The 18,453-nt window shown below is 39.1% G+C and overlaps 1 protein-coding gene across 1 annotated transcript in view; it reads right to left on the bottom strand.

Moving 5' to 3' along the window:
• Positions 1 to 18,453, bottom strand: part of Oscillin (glucosamine-6-phosphate isomerase Oscillin) — a 112,566-nt gene that overhangs the window by 37,741 nt on the left and 56,372 nt on the right. The window contains exon 3 of the mRNA XM_090385223.1: positions 1,234 to 1,335. Coding sequence (XP_090241349.1) covers positions 1,234 to 1,335 — 102 coding nt within the window. The remainder of the gene's footprint in view (positions 1 to 1,233; positions 1,336 to 18,453) is intronic.

The following is an 18,453-nucleotide window of genomic DNA, read 5'->3' as shown; positions in this document are numbered from 1 at the left end:
ATCCTTTGAGGGCATCCATCCTGTCCTTCAAGCTCTCATATAGGCCCATAATAACGCTGAGTTGTCCCCTGATTTCGTTACACTCCTTGCATCGTGCACACACACACACACACACACACACACACACACACACACACACACACACACACACACACACACACACACACACACACACACACACACACACAGACACACAGACATCCCCCATGGCAATATCTTCTCCCGTACCCAACTGCTCCACAAACATCATGCAAGCAGTGCATTTTAAAAGGCTGTGATTCAGAGGGCAGCTTGAGCCTTTTGCTTTTCTGCTCTGGTCTAGCAGTCTGAGTCATGATTTCGATTTAATTTCAATAAAATTTCAATTTCAGTACAAAATTATAACCCTAAACTTGTATCCCAACACAGTTATAATGCTATATATATTTTTCAGTATCAAGTATTATCTACAAGTTCCGTTTATATAACTTCCGTATCAAGTTATGTATTAATTAATTATTTTAACTTTTGTAATCTAAGTCGTTATATGTATTTAGTTAAAAGTACAATTTAATTGACAACGAAGTTAACAAAATTAATAGATTTTACTGATTAATTGACAATATTATATTATATACTATACTAACGCTTTTAATACATTGTGATGATTGCTAGTTCCTTTACTGCTATCTGCCTCTCAGCCTAAGCTATATACTCTACCTTTTCCTTACACAGCGAAGTAGCTATTTGTTTATCCAACACACCACTTTTATTGTCACAAATTTTACTGCAGGAGCTGAACACAACTTCTTCAACAGCTGTATAGAAAAGGTCTACTATTCCTGTTGAGTTGGTGACTATGGTACCAATATAAACATGTTGCTCTCAAAGTTTTAGAAATGTTGGTGTTTTCTATTGATGTTACTCTCAATATAGAGTCTGTATATTAATGAATTCAGAGTTAGACATGTTGGACTTTTAGTCAGAATAACACATTACCCATGGCAAGAGATGTATTTATATATCAAGGGGATGGGAAGGGGTGTATAGATAAAAATGAAGGTAACATTATTTTTAATGAAAGTCCCTGATAAGCAGTATCAGAAACACCAGTTTTATATGATTTGATTTAAAATTTTATATTATTGGATTTAAGAAAAGAATTTTTGAATTTCTTATTTAAACACAATGAATGATTTTCTTTTTTAAAAATTTAATATTAAAATTGTTTTTAACATACCCATACTTACATACCTACATACTCATCCATATTGAATGTCTTTACATATTTAAAAGACAACGTTCCTTCCTTGTAAAATTCAATCAATCTTTTATAAGTTCCTAATGGAGTGCTACCTGGAAATAAAACAATTTAAAATTACATCAAGCTGAATAATGAATTTTTCTAAAGGGTGGAACAATATATTAGGAGTTACTAGTGAGCTGGATTTAGAGAATAATTTCAACATAGTTTATTTGGATTTTAGCAAAGCATTTGACTCTGTCTCTCATGAGAGGTTACTGTATAAGCTTGAACAGGTTGGGATTACTGGTAAGATTCTAAGGTGGATTACAGGGTGGCTGCAGGGCAAAAGGCAGTGATTAATGGATATTCTTCAGATTGGTGTACTGTAAGGCATGGGGTCCCTCAAGGATTGGTTCTTGGACCACTGTTTCTCATTTTCACAAAGGACATCATCAATGAAGGGATAGAAGCATGATGTCAAAATTTGAAGATGACAAAGATTGGTAGAGTCGTTAATGATCAGTGTCAAGCAGTGCTCCTTCAGAATGACTTGAACAGACTTAAAGATGGTTAGAGAAGTCACAAACTATGGGCAGATGTGAAGTTTTCTGAACAGTGTAAACAGGCAGCCAGGAAAGTCCCCATAGTGCCCTATTGATGATTTATCGAACGTTATCCTGTAGAGAGAGGGAAGTCATAATCCCATTGTATAATGCAATTGTAAGACTACATTTGGAATACGGTGTTCAAGTAGGCAGACCTCATCTGAAAAAAAGACATCGAGCTTCTTGAAAGGGTTCAAAGATGGGGAACTCCAATGGTGAAATTGGTAGAAGGATGACCATATGAGGAAAAACTCTATGTGGGCTACAGAGCTTGGCAACAAGGCACCTTAGAAGTGACCTGATTGAAGTTTATAAGGCTCTGAGAGGGATTAGTAAAGTGAATGAAGGTGGAATTTTCACTGTTATAAAGAAGCCAGTGAGTTATTGATTGTTGGAAAAAGTTTCCCTCACATGTAATTGAGGCTGACTATTTGAATAAATTCAAAGGTCAACAAAAGGTCTGTGTGAGGATGAAAGCATATAATTTGTATTTTCTTATCTATTTTAGTTTTTTTTTTTTTTTTTTTTTTGTCAGTGCAGCAAAAGCCTATAGCTTCCTTGCAACTATATGGCAAACATTATTACTATTACTAATAATATGATAGGCACTTCAGGCCTGGAAGCACTGCTTATGGAAGATTAGGCTGTGTGTGTGTGTGTGTAGTAGTAGTAGTGGTGGCATGTGATGCAAGAAAGCAACTGTATGAGCTTATGCAGCATCAGTCAAAAAAAAAATAATAATAAATAATAAAAAAATCACACCATTCCCTCCAAATGCCTGTCCAGTTCCTCAATAAGCAGACACATATACAGTTAAATGTTTATTCATACTAGGTGCATGTTTGTTTATTCTTATTTATTTTTTTAATTATTTTTTACCGTTGAAAACTTAACAGCCATTTTTAGAAATTCAAATTGCAACTGCTCTAAAACTATTCAGAATCAGAGACATGTTAATATGAATTTTTTTCATTGTTTCCATGTCCTGAATCCACCCTGAAATACAGTCCAAATGTTATGAAACACCCTGCATATAAATATTTAATTATATGTAAAACAATATATATTTCAATTTCATAATTACAATATTTATTCATGTACCAAACTATAAATGATATGTTATTCCTCAAATTTATAAATAATAAAAAAAGATAATAATATTTAAATCAGCATATATCTTTCTATACATTAAAAACATTTTCCTCCTAGTGATATTTATTCCAGTCAATGGGAGAAGAGAGCGGGGCAATTATGTCACTACAAATGCACAGGTAAATAATTATATTGTTGTCTTCCATTGAAAGACAGCTGCCTGTATAACATTCATCAACCTCGTGCAAGTATAGAACATGGTGTCACTATCATTTTGAATAAGGAATGTTCAAGGCATCTTCTTGGATACAATCCTAATAATAGTAGAATGATGACAGTTAGACTTCAGAGCCAGCCAGTAAATCTCAGTTTTCGCTGCATATGCACTGACATCAACATCTACAAATCTGGTCCCAAAAAAGGATGTTTTGATACTCATGGGTGATTTCAATGCAAAAATAGGCAAGACAGTTTCTTTTAGTCCAGAATGTGGTAGGTTTGGTTTTGGTACTAGAAATGAGCGGGGTGAAAGTTTAATTGAATTTTGTCATCTGAACAGTCTTGTCATATGTAACACCTGCTTTCAGCAGTAGCACCCGAGAAGGCTCTACACATGGAAATCTCCTGATCATAAAACAAGGAACGCCACCTTTGCTTTTGCAGCAAAGATGGCGTTCCAGTGTAATCACAGCAAAAACACTTCCTGGAGCAGACTGTGGCAGTGATCATCAGCTACTCCACATCGTTTTCAAGCTGAAGCTGAAAAAGATCATGAATAAGGTTTTCCCTAGACGATTGGATGTAGAAAATATTACAAACAATTATATGCTTGAAACAGGCAATCGTTTTCAAGCTCTATTAGAACTAGATGATGATATGCTGCTTGAGGAAATGTAGGAAAATACAAAAAAGCATTATTAAGGATTCAGCAAATAGACACATTAGAGAAAGTCAAAGATCAGGAAGCCTTGGATTACAGAAGCACTTTTAAACTTATTGAACAGAGAAGAACTGCAAAAGCCCAGGGTGTACAAGGAAACGAAGAGTATCAGGAACTAAGCAAAGCCATCAAGCACTGTTTAAGCCAGGACAAACAGTATTATATCAATTGAAAGTGTAAAGAAATCGAATACTACAACAAACGAAACAACATTAAAAAGTAGTATGTGTAATTAAGTCCTTAAGATAAAAGTTTCGACCAAAAGTTAATGTAATTAAGGACTCCAAAGGGGAAATTTTAACAGAGGAGAACACAATCAGAGGAAGGTGGAAAGAATACTGTGAGCAGCTCTTCCAAGCACCTGCTGGTACTAATGATCTACCACCCCCTTTTCAAGAGTGTGATCACGAACCAGTTCCACTGAAGGAAGAAGTCGAAAAAGCCATCAGAGAATTAACGTGTGGCAAGTCACCTAGAATTGATTAAAGCTACAGGTGTGAAGGGTGCCAAGTTTTTTCATAAAATGATTGTAAAAATTTAGGAAACAGGATAGTGGCCATCAGATTGGAAGAAATCAATTTTCATCCCCTTACCAAAAAAAGGAGATCTGAAAATCTACTCAAATTACAGCCTAATTGCTCACGCTAGCAAGATTCTTCTTAAAATCATATTGAACAGAATCTCAAGAAAACTTGAAGAAATGCCAGAAGAGCAAGCAGGTTTCAGAAGGGGTAGAGGAACCAGAGATCAGATCTTAAGCCTATGACCGATTACTGAAAAATGCAAAGAATTCAATGTTCCAGTCATTTTGTGTTTTATAATTTATGCAAAAGCATTTGATTGTGTTCAACATGAGAAACTATGGGAAACGATGACTATTATGGGTTTCGCAATCCACATGATTTGGCTGATTAAGCTACTGTACCAGGAACAGGATGGAACTGTGAGAATAAACATGGGAAACACAAGCCTTTTCACAATAGGTAACAGTATCAGACAGGGCTGTATTTTGTCACCTCACCTTTTTAATCTTTATGCTGAAGATATCATGCGTGAAGCTGTGGAAGATTTAGAGACTGCCATCAAATTTGGAGGGCTGAAGATAAACAACCTTCATTATATAGATAATGTGGTGTAATTCTAAGGATCATCTTAAAGAAACTCTGAGGAGAGTAGGTGAAGTAAGTAATAAAAAAAGGATTGTTTCTAAATGTGTGTAAACTAAAATTATGGTGATAATCTTGATTCTTGATAATCTTCGTCCAGTAAAATGAAGGTTAATGGGCAAGATATTGAAGAAGTTCATGAATTTGATTACTTAGGGTCAAGAATAAATAAAAATAGTGACTGCTCAAACAATGTAAAGAGACTATGTAAAGGCAATTGCTAAAACGTTGGTCGCTAATCTCAAAATTATGGAAGATCGTGATCTGCCCCTAAAGACGAAACTGAGAATCACTGATTCGTTAATTTTTCCATTTGTCACTTATGGATGTGAAGGAATGAATCTGAAGAGTTGACAGGAAGAAAACTGAGTTATCTGAAATGTGGTGTTACAGGAGAATACTGCATATTTCTTACTTGGATCAAAGAACAAATGAATGGGTATTGAATAAAATTGGCAGGCTTAAAATTCTTCTTCTTCTTCATAGCATCAGCAAAAGAAAATTCGTTTTTTGGTCATATAGTAAGAAGGGAAAACTTTCTGTTGAAGAATATAATGGAAGAAAAAACTGAGGGGAAGAGGTGCAGAGAAAGACCTGCAACTAGGTGGAAGGATGGGATCAGTGAACTTCTGGGCACAAACTTTGTGATGCTGCTCGTATAGCATACAATGGATGCAGTTGGAGGAATTTGTTGGTTTGCCACATCAGGGAGCTATGTGAGTGGACGAAGAAGATGGTGTATCTACATTATGATATCTATATAATATAGATGCTATCAAGGCAGTGTTAGGTGGGTTGGAAAACTGCTAGATTGGGGGGATACACAGACTAATACATTAACAGTAGCCAATGGCAGAGGTGAAAGTGATTCTTGCACTGCTTCTATTGGAATGGGTAGTAGCCTGTAAAACAAGGTTCAGGGGATTTCAGAGACTGCTGGGAGTAATTGCGGAACCAGTAAATACACGGGCTGTGTTAGGGTAGCTAAGAATAGGAACAGGTGCATGTATACTTGCGTTTACACCAATGCTAGGAGTTTGGTAAATAAATTTGATGGATTTGAGGTGTTGGTCAAAACATCAAAGGCAGATACTGTTGGGATATCAGAGACATGGTGTCACACAGATATAAGGAATGCAGAACTTGAATTTGAGGATTACAATTTGTACAGGAATGATAGGAAGGGAAGAGGGGTTATGCTATTAGTTAAGAAACACAAAATCCAAGGAAGTAAAGCCAGTCGACATCGCTGGACAGTGCAGTGTCGAGTCAGTTTGGTGTGACATAAGCATTGGGAGATCAAAATTGAGAGTAGGAGTGTGCTATAGGCCTAATGACTCTGATGAGTATAATGAGAAACTGTACAGGGAAATAGAGTGGGCCAGTAAATCAGAGAGTCTAATAATGGGGGATTTTAATTTCCCAGATATTGACTGGAATTTGTGGGTTGGTCACTCACACACTAGCAAGGCTTTTGTGGATTTATAGGATTATTGTTTTCTACAGCAGCATGTTCGGGAGGCAACTAGAGGGAGTAATACTCTTCATCCGCACTTCATAAGCACTGCGAAAGCAAAAATAAGAGTAGGAGTGTGTTAGTATTAGTATTAGTAACGGCCGCATGGTGCAAGAAAGCCTATGGCTTATGCCGTACCAGCCAAAAAAAAAAAAAAAAAATCCGAACAAAACAATGATAAAAACAAAAAAAAAAAATAAATAAATAAAAAACTAAATAATAATAATTAATAAAAAAAAAAAAGGAAATTAAACCTATCATCCTATGCGCTTCCCTTACCCGAAAGTACTATCCAGATGACCTTTGAATTTCCCCAAACTGTCGGCCTCTACCACCCATGTAGGCAACTTATTCCAGTAATTTATAATTCGCTGGCTAAAATAAAACTTCCTGCAGTCCAATACATCTCCCCCGTAACTTGAATTTATGTCCCCTAGTTCTAGCATCATTTATAATCTTGAAAATTTTGTCCTCATTCATTTTATTGATGCCTCTCAGAGCCTTAAACACCTCAATCAAATCTCCTCTAAGGTGTCTAGTTCCCAACCTCTACAACCCACATATTCGAAGTCTTTCTTCATAAGGACGCCCTTTTGCCGATCTCGCCAGGCGAGTTACCCATCTTTGCACCCTTTCAAGAAGCTCAATGTCTTTCTTTAGGTGCGGTCTCCATACTTGAACACAGTATTCCAAGTGTGGTCTAACATAAGCCTTATATAATGGGATTATCATGTCCCTATCACTACTTGCAAAAGTTCGATAGATCATCGATAGGACACCATGGGCCTTCCTTGCAACCTGTTTACAATGCTCAGAGAATTTCATGTCTGACCGTATCATAACACCCAAGTCCCTTTCCTCCAGTACTGGGTTTAGTTGAACTCTACCAAGTGAATAAGTTTTTTTGGGATTACTGTTTCCCAGGTGTAATACCTCACACTTTGTTGGATTAAAGCACAGCTGCCATTTTTCTGACCATTCCTGAAGTCTATCTAGGTCTCTCTGAAGAAGCTCAGCTTGACAGTGATCATTAACTACTCTACCAATTTTAACATCATCTGCAAATTTAGACATCACGCCCTCTATCCCTTCATCAATGTCATTTATGAAAATTAAAAACAACAGTGGTCCTAATACTGATCCTTGGGGAACCCCACTTCTTACATCAACCCAATCTGAGGAATAGCTATTTATTATAACCCTCTGTCTCCTGCCCTGAAGCCATCCTTCTATCCAAGGATTTTCCCAGTGATTCCAACCTGTTCCAGCTTATAAAGCAACCGCTCATGTGGGACTGAGTCAAAAGCTTTGCTGAAATCTAAATAAACAATGTCGAAATTATTCCCTAAATCCAGCTCGTGAGTGACCCTTTCGAAATAGCGAACCAGATTTGTTAAACATGATTTTCCCTTTACAAAACCATGCTGAGTATCCTTGAGTATTTCAATTCGATCCAAATGATCCTGAATTCCACCCTTGATCATTGCCTCCATGATTTTCCCTACTACTGAAGTCAGACTGACAGGTCGATAATTTTCAACTTCACTTTTAGAGCCCCCCTTATGTATGGGAGATACATTTGCACTTTTCCAATCCAAGGGAATTTCCCCAGAGTCTAATGATGCTCGCATAATTAGCTTCAATGGTTCAATGCACTCGCTTGCCGCCTCTCTTAAGATTATAGGGTATATTCCATCAACTCCAGGAGCCTTACTAGTCTGAAGGCTCGAAAGTTTTTTCACAATTTCCCATTGCCACAAAAGGCTTTTCATTTGTAAATATCGATGCATAATAACTGTTGAGTTCATCTGCAACGGCAGCTGGTGTATTTATTACTATCCCCTTTCCCTTACGTAAAGGTCCGATCTGGTTTGTCCTGCTCTTCTTGGCATTTATATATGTGAAGAATTCTTTATCCCCCTTCTTTGCTCTGTTTGCTAGTGATTTCTCATAAACTGCCTTTGCCTGTCGAACCTTTTCTGTGGCTCTATTACACATCACCTTGTAGCTGTTATAGGCTTCAGTACTTTTTATTGCTCTGTAACCTTTCCATGCCACCTTTTTCTGCTCAAGTAATGTGGAACTTCACTATTCATCCAACTTGGAACCCTTCTCGTGGAGTATTTTTTTAATGGTATATATGCATTCAAGGCATCTGTGATTAATGTTTTGAAAGCGTACCACAGTTCAATTGTATTCATTCTCTGTGCGATATCTACCCAGTTAATAGAGGCCATGTAGTACCTTAAGGCATCGTAATTTCCTTTTCTGAAATCAAAACCCATTCCTTTGCCTTTTACTTCTGCTACCTCTCTCGTCATCATCCACCGTAGACCTCCGTGATCACTTCCTGCTACTGGTTCCTCTACTGTCAGCCCTGTTATTGTCATCTGATTCATGTGTGATGATGAGGTCTAGGATATTCTTTTCTCTAGTACTTTCCCTGACATGTTGATACAAATAACAGTCATCTAGTTGATTTAAAAATTTTGTTCCCCATGTCGAGTTTCCTTCCCATTTACTCCAATCAATTAGAGGCAAATTGAAATCACCCATAATAAGGCATTGATGCTTACTTGCCCATTCCATTTGCACGTAGAGGCTTTTGTCATAATCTTGATAATCACCTGGTCTGTAGATTACTCCTACTTGCATTATACCTTTGTTTCCAACTATCTCACACCATTCAGACTCTATACTAAATGTCTGAATCTGGGAAAGCTATCGTCGCACTCAGGCTGCTTCTGATAAGAAGCATTACCCCACCACCCCCTTCTATCTAACCTATCCTTCCTAAATACATTATACAAGCTGTACTGAAACTCATCATCCCCAATTTCTGGGTAGCACCACGTCTCTGTAAGCCCTATTATGTCCGCATTACTTGTTTTAACCAGCAGTTCGAATTCGCTCATTTTATTGACGACACTTCTAATGTTTACTGTATAAACAATTAAGATTTACTGTTCTTGTATATTTAACAACCCTAACACAACCCTTGAAGTTTTTTAGGCTCTCTTCCCTGATATTAGCTACCCACTCACGTGAAACGTTTCTGCCCTCAGAACATCTAGACAATACGTCCAGTTGGGGTAACAGATAAGAACTCTTAAGGTATGTGCAAGAGTTACTTTGACCAATATTATCAGATAAACACGTGTCAGTATTACCCACATCCCCCTTTATTAGCAGTTTCCCAGAACCTTTAAGGTATCCTCAATAATACTGGCAAAAACTTTTGCATCACCTTTGTTTAGGTGTATCCCGTCTCTACAAAACAAATTCCTTCTACCTACAAGTGTGGGCCATGCTGATAGAAATTTACTCCCTAAAGCCTTGCAGACTCCTTCAAGTCTTGAGTTAATCCACAAGGCTCTTAACATATAATCCCTCCTATCGTGTCTGGGCAGAATTGCAGACACATAGACATTATGGCCTAGCTCGCGACACTTCCTCAGCATGGTCCTGTATTTTTCCAACAAATCGTCAGATCGTGTACGTTTAATATCATTTGTCCCCACATGAATAATATTATTTTCTTTACCCCCTTTAAAATCTGACAATCTGTTGGTGACATCATCAATAGTTGCTCCCGGCAGACATACTCTGGTTCTGCTCCACCTATCCTTATTACAAAAAATATTCCCCGTTTCCTTGACAATGGAGTCTCCTAATAAAACAATGTCCTTTTTAACCAGAGTAGTTTGCACTTGGTTTTTCTGTTTTGAGGCTCGAATCGGGTGTGCATCACTTGGTAGATTGCTGAAGTTTTGAGTTCCTGACGAGCTCCCAGATGCATTATTTTCGAGGGCAAGCACTCGTTTTTTCAGGGACTCAAATTGTTCCATCAGTGCACCAAATTGGAATTTAAGATCGGTGCACTCCTTACATCGATCACAAAGAAAAGAATCCCCAGGTGAGGTAGGATTAGTCACCAGGCAAACCTTGGAAAACATTCCACAGGTTCCACAACGGATTAAATCATTACTCACCCATAAATCGCCATCGGCTATTTTCGTGTGAGTCACGATACCCTGTGACGTGTTTAAGGCAGATCTCGTAACTACCATTATAAAATTAAATAAATATCAATGAAAGTAAGTTTAAAAAATTATATCTATAATATTATTAAAATCAAACAGTTACAGGAAAACCTATAACAAAATAATGCAACAATATCTGAATAAATCAAATATTTAAAAGCACTATCCAAAAGTAAACCACTTAACTGAGGAGCCCTGTCTAAGCGCGTCCACTCACCTCGAATGCCAACAGTTATAGGCCTAATGACTTGAATGAGTACAATGAACAATTGTACAGAGAAATAGAGTGGGCTAGTGAATTGGAATGTCTTATAATGGGGGATTTTAACTTCCCAGATATTGAATGGAACTTGTGGGTTAGTCACTCGCACACTAATAAGACTTTTGTGAATTTATTGGATGATTGCTTTCTACAGCAGCGTGTTCGAGAGGCAACCAGAGAGGGTAATACTCTTGATTTGGTTATCAGCAGTGATCATTCGTGTATTAAGAATTTGCAGATAAAGGAATCACTAGGTGGCAGTAATCACAGTGTACTGATGTGGGATTTACTTAAAGATATAATTACCATCGGGGTAAAGGAAAAGGTTTTTGCTTCAGTAAAGGTGAGTAGAGATGTCTCAGACAGTTTTTAAATTCTGTACAGTGGGATCAACTGATGATGTTACCAACAGCAAATTCTAAGTGGGAAGCATTCAAGGAATTAATCATTGGAAGCTACTAAAAGTTTCATACCTATTAAGAAATATTGTTCAAGGTTTAGGCCTAAATGGTTATCAAATGAACTAATGAGACTCGTGACAGAGAAGAAAAATGCATGGGATGCATATAAATTATCAGGCGACACAGAAGCCTATGGCAGATATAAGCTAATCTGTAATCAGGTCACAAAGGAGGTTAGTCAGACAAAGGCAGATTACGAGAAATCTTTGGCACACGATGCAAAGATAAACAGCAAGGATTTCTTTACTTATATAAACTCTAAAAGGAAGGGGATGAATCTGATTGGTCCACTTGATATCGATGGTTTGACTGTTGATGATCCTACTCAGATAGTAAACTGAATGAGTATTTTGCATCTATATTCACACATGAGGAGTTATTATTAAGGTTTGAAAATGTCAGAGTGTTATCAAATGGTAGCAGGGTGCTGAATGATTTTTGTAATAACTGAGAGCAAAGTGGAGGAGAAATTGTTGAAGTTAAACATAACAAAGTCACCTGGGGTGGATCGGATGTATCCAGTTATATTAAAGGAGGTGGCAAAGGAAGTAAGCAAACCCTTAGCCATAATTATGTGAGCATCTTGGTCTCAGGGGTGGTCCCCACAGACTGGAGATGTGCAAATGTATCCCCAATTCACAAAGGGGGATCAAAGGGTGACACGAGTAATTACAGACCAGTTAGTTTAACTTCTGTTCCGGGTAAAATAATGGAGGCACTTGTTAAAGATGCATTGCAGGATCGTCTAGACAAGACTGCAGCAATAATTCAGACACAACATGGGTTTGTTAAGGGAAAGTCTTGTCTGACAAATTTGATTGGTTATTATGATGTGGTTACAAAGGAACTGGATGCAAAAAATAATTTTGATATCATATACAGCAGGCCCCCGTTATAATGCGGTTCGCTTTACGCGGATTCGCTATAACGCTCTTTTACAGATTGCATTTTTGGCATATTTAACGAAATCGTTTCATTTGATGGAGTCGATAGTTTGAAAATGAATAGCAAAACAGCATTAAAACATTTCCCACGATGACTTGAGAAATTTTCCCACGCTCAGTGAAATTTTCTTGCACGCTAATTTAATTGCAGTACAGTGACTTGTTACATAGTTCCAAGATCAACATTTTAAAAAATGATCAAGTATATTGCTTGTAATATTTGCGTTATATGCATTTATCGGAAGTCTAGTCATCACTCAGTATGGTATTAGACATCATGCGTAACGGAAAGTTTACTTGAACATTGTATCATAATTAATTCAACCAAAGCGGTTACATTTTTGAAGAGCTAATAATGACAGATAGGAATGAAAAAGCTTTGATTGATTGATTGATTGATTTGGGTTTTATTGGCGCACTAGCAACTAAGGCTATAATGCGCCAAGACCAGGTAATATCTAAAAATTTAACATCTCGGTGACCTAATTAATTAGGCCACCATGTCCAGATCTAAAAACATAAATAAACAACAATAACATATAAATTTTAAATACGATTAAAAACCTTTATTGCTTTTAAAAAGCTAAAAACAGCAGACACATTGTCATTGTCGGATAAAATCTGACTGAGTGTATAAGGCTCAGTCAGATGATTAAAAGCGGTAAAACGAGTATTGCTAAAATCTGGACAGTCAATTAAAAGGTGTGTGATCGTTAAGATTGTGCCACAGGAGGGTCATCAGCCCTCAGAATGAAAAAGCAACAACGTCTGGGCTCAGTACGAAGACTATAAATGTAAGAAAAAGACTAAATTTGAAAATTAAATTAGACGTTTTGAAGTGAATCGATAGCTGTTCCACTGCAAGCAACTAGGACTATGCCGGCTATTATAATATTCCATGCAGAATTCAGTTAAGTTAAATAGAGAGAGAGAGAGAGAGAGAGAGAGAGAGAGAGAGAGAGAGAGAGAGAGAGAGAGAGAGAGAGAGTGAGAGAGAGAGAGAGAGGGGCCAATATGATGATCTGAAGAAAACTCGCCTAAAAAAATGTGGAACCATTTAAATCTGGTAAGGGCTGGTAGAAGATTTAAAATCCAGGAAGAAGCCTAGTGCAGATCAAGGAGCCGAAACTTTCAAAAAAAGAACTTGTTAAAATTATTGAAGATGGGTATTATGTGTTATACTTCTCAACAAGTTTTTAACATAGATGAAGCAGGACTTTTGTGGAAATGAATGCCTAAAAGAAGTTTCATATTGAAAGAACAAAAAACATGCCAAGTTTCAAAGCGGCGAAGGATCAGTTGACTTTATTGTTGGGTGGTAATGCTGTGGGCCATTTAAAATTATTACCCCTTTTAGTTTATTTGGAAGAGGGCCAAAGTTCAACTCAAAATTCACACATTTTTCATGATTAAATTCATCCATTAAATTAAATCAATTAAATTCACTATTTTAATTGGAATTTTAAGTTTACTTTTGATACGCAAGTAGTTACCACATAATTATACGTATGTAATGCAGAATATTTTATATGTGCAAATATTTGAATATTAAATATTTTGACTGACATTTGTGCATCTTTTCATTACTGTTTATTATTGATTAGGAAATATACTATGGCACCGACCGCAGCTCATAAATACATATGTTACCTTATGGGAAAGCGGCGCTCACTTAGCGCGGATTCACTTAGCGCTCTGTTTTTCCGGAACGAATGATCAGCATTAAGCGGGGGTCACCTGCTTAATTTCAGGATTTCAGGAAAGCTTTTGACACTGTTGCGCATGGAAGACTACTGTGCAGGTGGCCGGTAGTACAAGTTGATGGTAAATTGTGCTCTCTAAAGTAACTTAAATTTAGTAAAAAATCTAGATTATTACCCAATATGATAGATATCATCTTATAGTGGACGCCAAATGCTTTCCAATCATACGGGTCATGGAGGCACTGGACTTATGGCAGATAAGTAACTTTTAATTTTAATTTGTGTTTGAACAATTTTGTTAAAGCTGAAGTAAACTACTGCCATTGTCTTGACCGGCTGAAGGTCACTGGTGTGAAGGTAGCTTTTTGGTCGCTATATTGCCTTCGGCAGTAGTTGCCCGCCTGCGACCACCTGTAGTTAACCCAATAGACTTAAACATTATTGTTCCTCCTACAACTCTACTGCAGAACAGTAAACTGACTACCCTTCCCCTATTAATGCTTGATTTGTCATCTGCTGCTTATAGCTCTGCATAATGGCTGGAAAAGTAAATGCACATCGTAGAGCTTCACTGCGTTCCTGCAGGCAACCGCACCAGTCCTCGGGGGAAGAAAACTCGGAGGAGGTTCCCTCCTCGATCGCGATGACTAAAAACAAAATTCGGACCGCGAAACAACAGGCTTCCGCGGCAAATGAACACGGCATACATGACGCGGACAACTTTCCCGGCGGCGACGATGCTGATTGTAATGGGGTGAACAGCGATTGTGATCCCACAGCATCCACGAAGAGACTTCCTACCCTCAAGAAAAAGATTCTCAAAAGACCAGACGCATCTGGTTCACTCCCCCCTAAACAATGGGAGGATGAAGAGGAATGGGATGAAATGCCGAATTTATTCAGCAAAGATTTTCCCAACCTGAAAATTATACACAAACTGAGGCGCAAAATGGAATACTGTCTCAGTAGCAAAAACAGCAACGTCACCAGGGCCGTATCATTACAAATTTTGTGCTGCTGGGGCTCTTTAGAGAAGAAGTTATATGAGGTTATTATAGAAAATGAACAGCTGAAGGCCACCAATGCCCAACTCCAACAAACTAATAAAACTCTATCTAAAGTAACTAAAAATCCAACTATAGCAGCTCTGAATACCAACTAAAAATCCAACTATAGCAGCTGAATATAGCAGCTCTGAATTATAAAAGCTAGAGAAGGGTGCGACATCCCAGATAGCGATGGAGTGAAGGACACCGTCCTAAAGAAGATAAAACCAAAATTAGACAATCTCCAAATCAAAAACATTCACAAAATTCGCGACAAAGGGATAATATTGGAAGCAGCCACTAAGTCAGATCTAGAGCAGATCAAGTCTTGCGGCACAGCTGAAGATCTAACTCTTACCTTTGAAACCCCCTAAACTCAGGGGACCAAGTTTAATTGTGTTTAATGTAGATGGCTCAATCCAGAAAGTTGACCTACTGGAGGAAGTATATAACAGAAATCTCTTTGAATCCATGAGCAAAGAAGAAGCCATTAAGGAGATGAAAATTCAATTTTCCACCAATGCACGGACTCGCGGTCGACTTAATTGGGTTATAGAAGTGTCCCCCAGGATAAGGAGATTCCTACACAGCCAGGATAGAATTTTTCTGGGCTGGTCATCCCACAGATTCAGAGATTTTGTACCAGTCCTGAAATGCTACAAATGTCTTGGTTATGGGCACACCTCTGCTAAGTGTCTTAAAAAACAACCAATATGTGGGCATTGTGCTGAGGCAGGGCATCTCTACAAGGACTGTCCCAACAAAGCCTCACCTCCTAAATGCTCAAATTGCAAGGCAATTAACAAACCCTACGATCACTCTGTGCGGGATGGAGCGTGCCTTGTATATAGAAGAGCAGCAGATATAGTACGCAATAAGACTAACTATGGAAAATAGGATGCTCAACCCCCCCCCCTCTCCCAGACTTCGTATAGCTCAAATCAATGGCCAAAAATCCATCTCAGTGGCAACACAGCTTCATCCCCTAATGGACGAGTTGAATCTAGACATTCTTCTCCTTCAGGTACCATACTGCGTCCGTGGAAGGGTCTCTGGTTTCCCCCTGGCTTTCAGGAAAATCCAGACGACAAACCAGTTGTGCCTTGCTGCTATCATCGTCCACAATCCAGACTTAGTAGTAACACAGATAGAATCACTCTGCACTCCCCACCTAGCGGGGGCTACAATAGAAGGCAGCTTCGGCCGTATTGCGGTCCTAACAGCATACTTCCAATTTGGTACAGATATCCTCCCGCACATAGCTCGACTAGAACAAGCTCTTGACCTCCTGGAGAACACTGATGTCATCATAGCCGCAGATTCGAATGCCCAGTCAACACAATGGTTCAACACCTCTACCAATGCAAGAGGAGATATGTTAGATGAATTCATTGCCTCACGCAGCCTTGAAATCATCGACGGACCAGGACAACCAACCACCTACTCTTCGGGAACTGGAGAGTCTAACCTGGACATCACACTAACTACTTCTTCTCTTCGCAATAGACTCCTCCATTGGCAGGTGCATGACACAGCCACTACTAGCGACCATCGTCTCATCACTTACAGTGTCACCGATTCTGCCCTCCCTCGTCAAGTGCCTATCCAGGATATTGTAAGATTCTCTACTAAAACAGCGAACTGGGACCAGTTTGACAATGTAATTCAAGATGCTCTTCATGACCCAGCTAGCAACTTCTACCAAATGAACAGTGCGCAGAAAACAGACTTTGTGCAGAGTCTGCTCCTCAAAGCTTCAGAGGCTTCCATGAAAAAAAATGTTCCAGGAAACCAAGATCTGTTCCATGGTGGTCGCAGGAACTCACTAACCTGCGCAATTCTCTGAAGCGCGCTCGGAAAGAATACCAACGCAAGAGAAGGACTGAACCTGCTCACATTGTAGAACAGTATAGAGACCGATTCAAAGCAGTCCGCCGTGAATATACTAACAAAATTTACCATGCCAAGCAAAGCTCCTGGCGTTCCCTTGTCGAGACTGAGGGGAACTGGAATCCGTGGGGTTTAGTCCACAAACTCGTGAGGAATAAGCTGGGATCCACGGATGTCATACACTCTGTCCGCTCTGATGACTCGTCTGAGACTACACTCTGGGAAGATACAATCATCCGGATTCTGGATGAACTAATATATCAGGACAACACCAACTCTGACACTGACATCCACAGGAAGATAGCAGTACAAAATTCCAGCTTCCAGCCAGACAATATGGAGGAACCATTCACAGAGGAAGAAGTCGATGCAGCAATTAAAAAAATCAAAAAAGGTAAAGCTCCTGGTCTGGATTTTATTGAAGGCGAGACTGTGCAACGTCTCTGGGCCATAGCTCCAATGATACTTCTTCAGCTCTTCAACACCTGTCTGAATGAGGGTAACTTTCCATCACGTTGGAAGCATGCTAACCTGAGGGTCTTACCTAAGGATCCCACAGGTACCTCCAAAGCATATCGCCCGATTGCGCTGCTTCCCAGTCTTGGCAAGGTTTTTGAGAGACTGCTGCTCTCCCGCTTCCAACCCCGATATGAAGCCAGTGGTTTGGCATCCTCGCTTCAATTTGGATTCAAACAAGGGTGCTCCACAATTGATGCTCTTTCTAAAACCCTCAGAGTTGCAGAACAGTCGGATGCAACTTATGTACTGGCAATCTTCATTGACTTCAAAGGAGCTTTTGACACAGTGTGGTGGCCGGGCGTTCTTCAAAGGGCCAGAGTCTCTAACTGCACTTGGAATTTCTACCACTGCCTCAAAAGCTACTTCTCTAACCGCAAGGTCAGCATCAAAACAAGATATCACTGCATCACCCGACATCTAACCCGAGGCTGTCCCCAGGGCTCCATCCTGGGGCCAGTTGTCTGGAATATGATACTCGACGACTGACTCCTGAGGGACTACCCACACACTACTCAGCTTTCTTATGCCGACGACATGGTTATTATCATTGAGGGCCCCACCCGCGCCACCATAGAAACCCAGGCTACGGTTGTTCTCGCTGCTGTGTCCGTATGGGCCACGGAAAATAAACTCTCAGTCTCCACTGAGAAGAGCAAAACCCTCCTATTAAAAGGCAAACTGGACTTCTCCAGACCTCCTACCATACGTTTTAATGGCCGCCCACTGAAAAACTATCGATCGGTGAAGTACCTAGGAGTAATTTTGGACGAAAGGAGAACTTTCATTCCTCATATCCAAGCTATCAAAGAAAAGATAAAAAATTACATCACTATGTTAGCACGCTTTACCCGCAAGGACTGGGGTCTTAAAGGACCAACTCAACGCCTTTTATACTCAGCAGTATTTATACCAATTGTCACATATGGAGCTGCAGTATGATACCACCGAATGAGTTTAGTGCATGCTCAACGTAAAATTCAGCAAATTCAACGACTTATGCTACTACAAATGACCCGCGCATGTAGAACGACATCAACTGCC

Source organism: Mastigoproctus giganteus, chromosome 11, assembly GCF_048544385.1.
Source record: "Mastigoproctus giganteus isolate SK-2022 chromosome 11, ASM4854438v1, whole genome shotgun sequence".
In the NCBI taxonomy this organism is placed as follows: domain Eukaryota; kingdom Metazoa; phylum Arthropoda; class Arachnida; order Uropygi; family Thelyphonidae; genus Mastigoproctus; species Mastigoproctus giganteus.
This window is presented reverse-complemented; position numbering and strand designations above follow the sequence as displayed.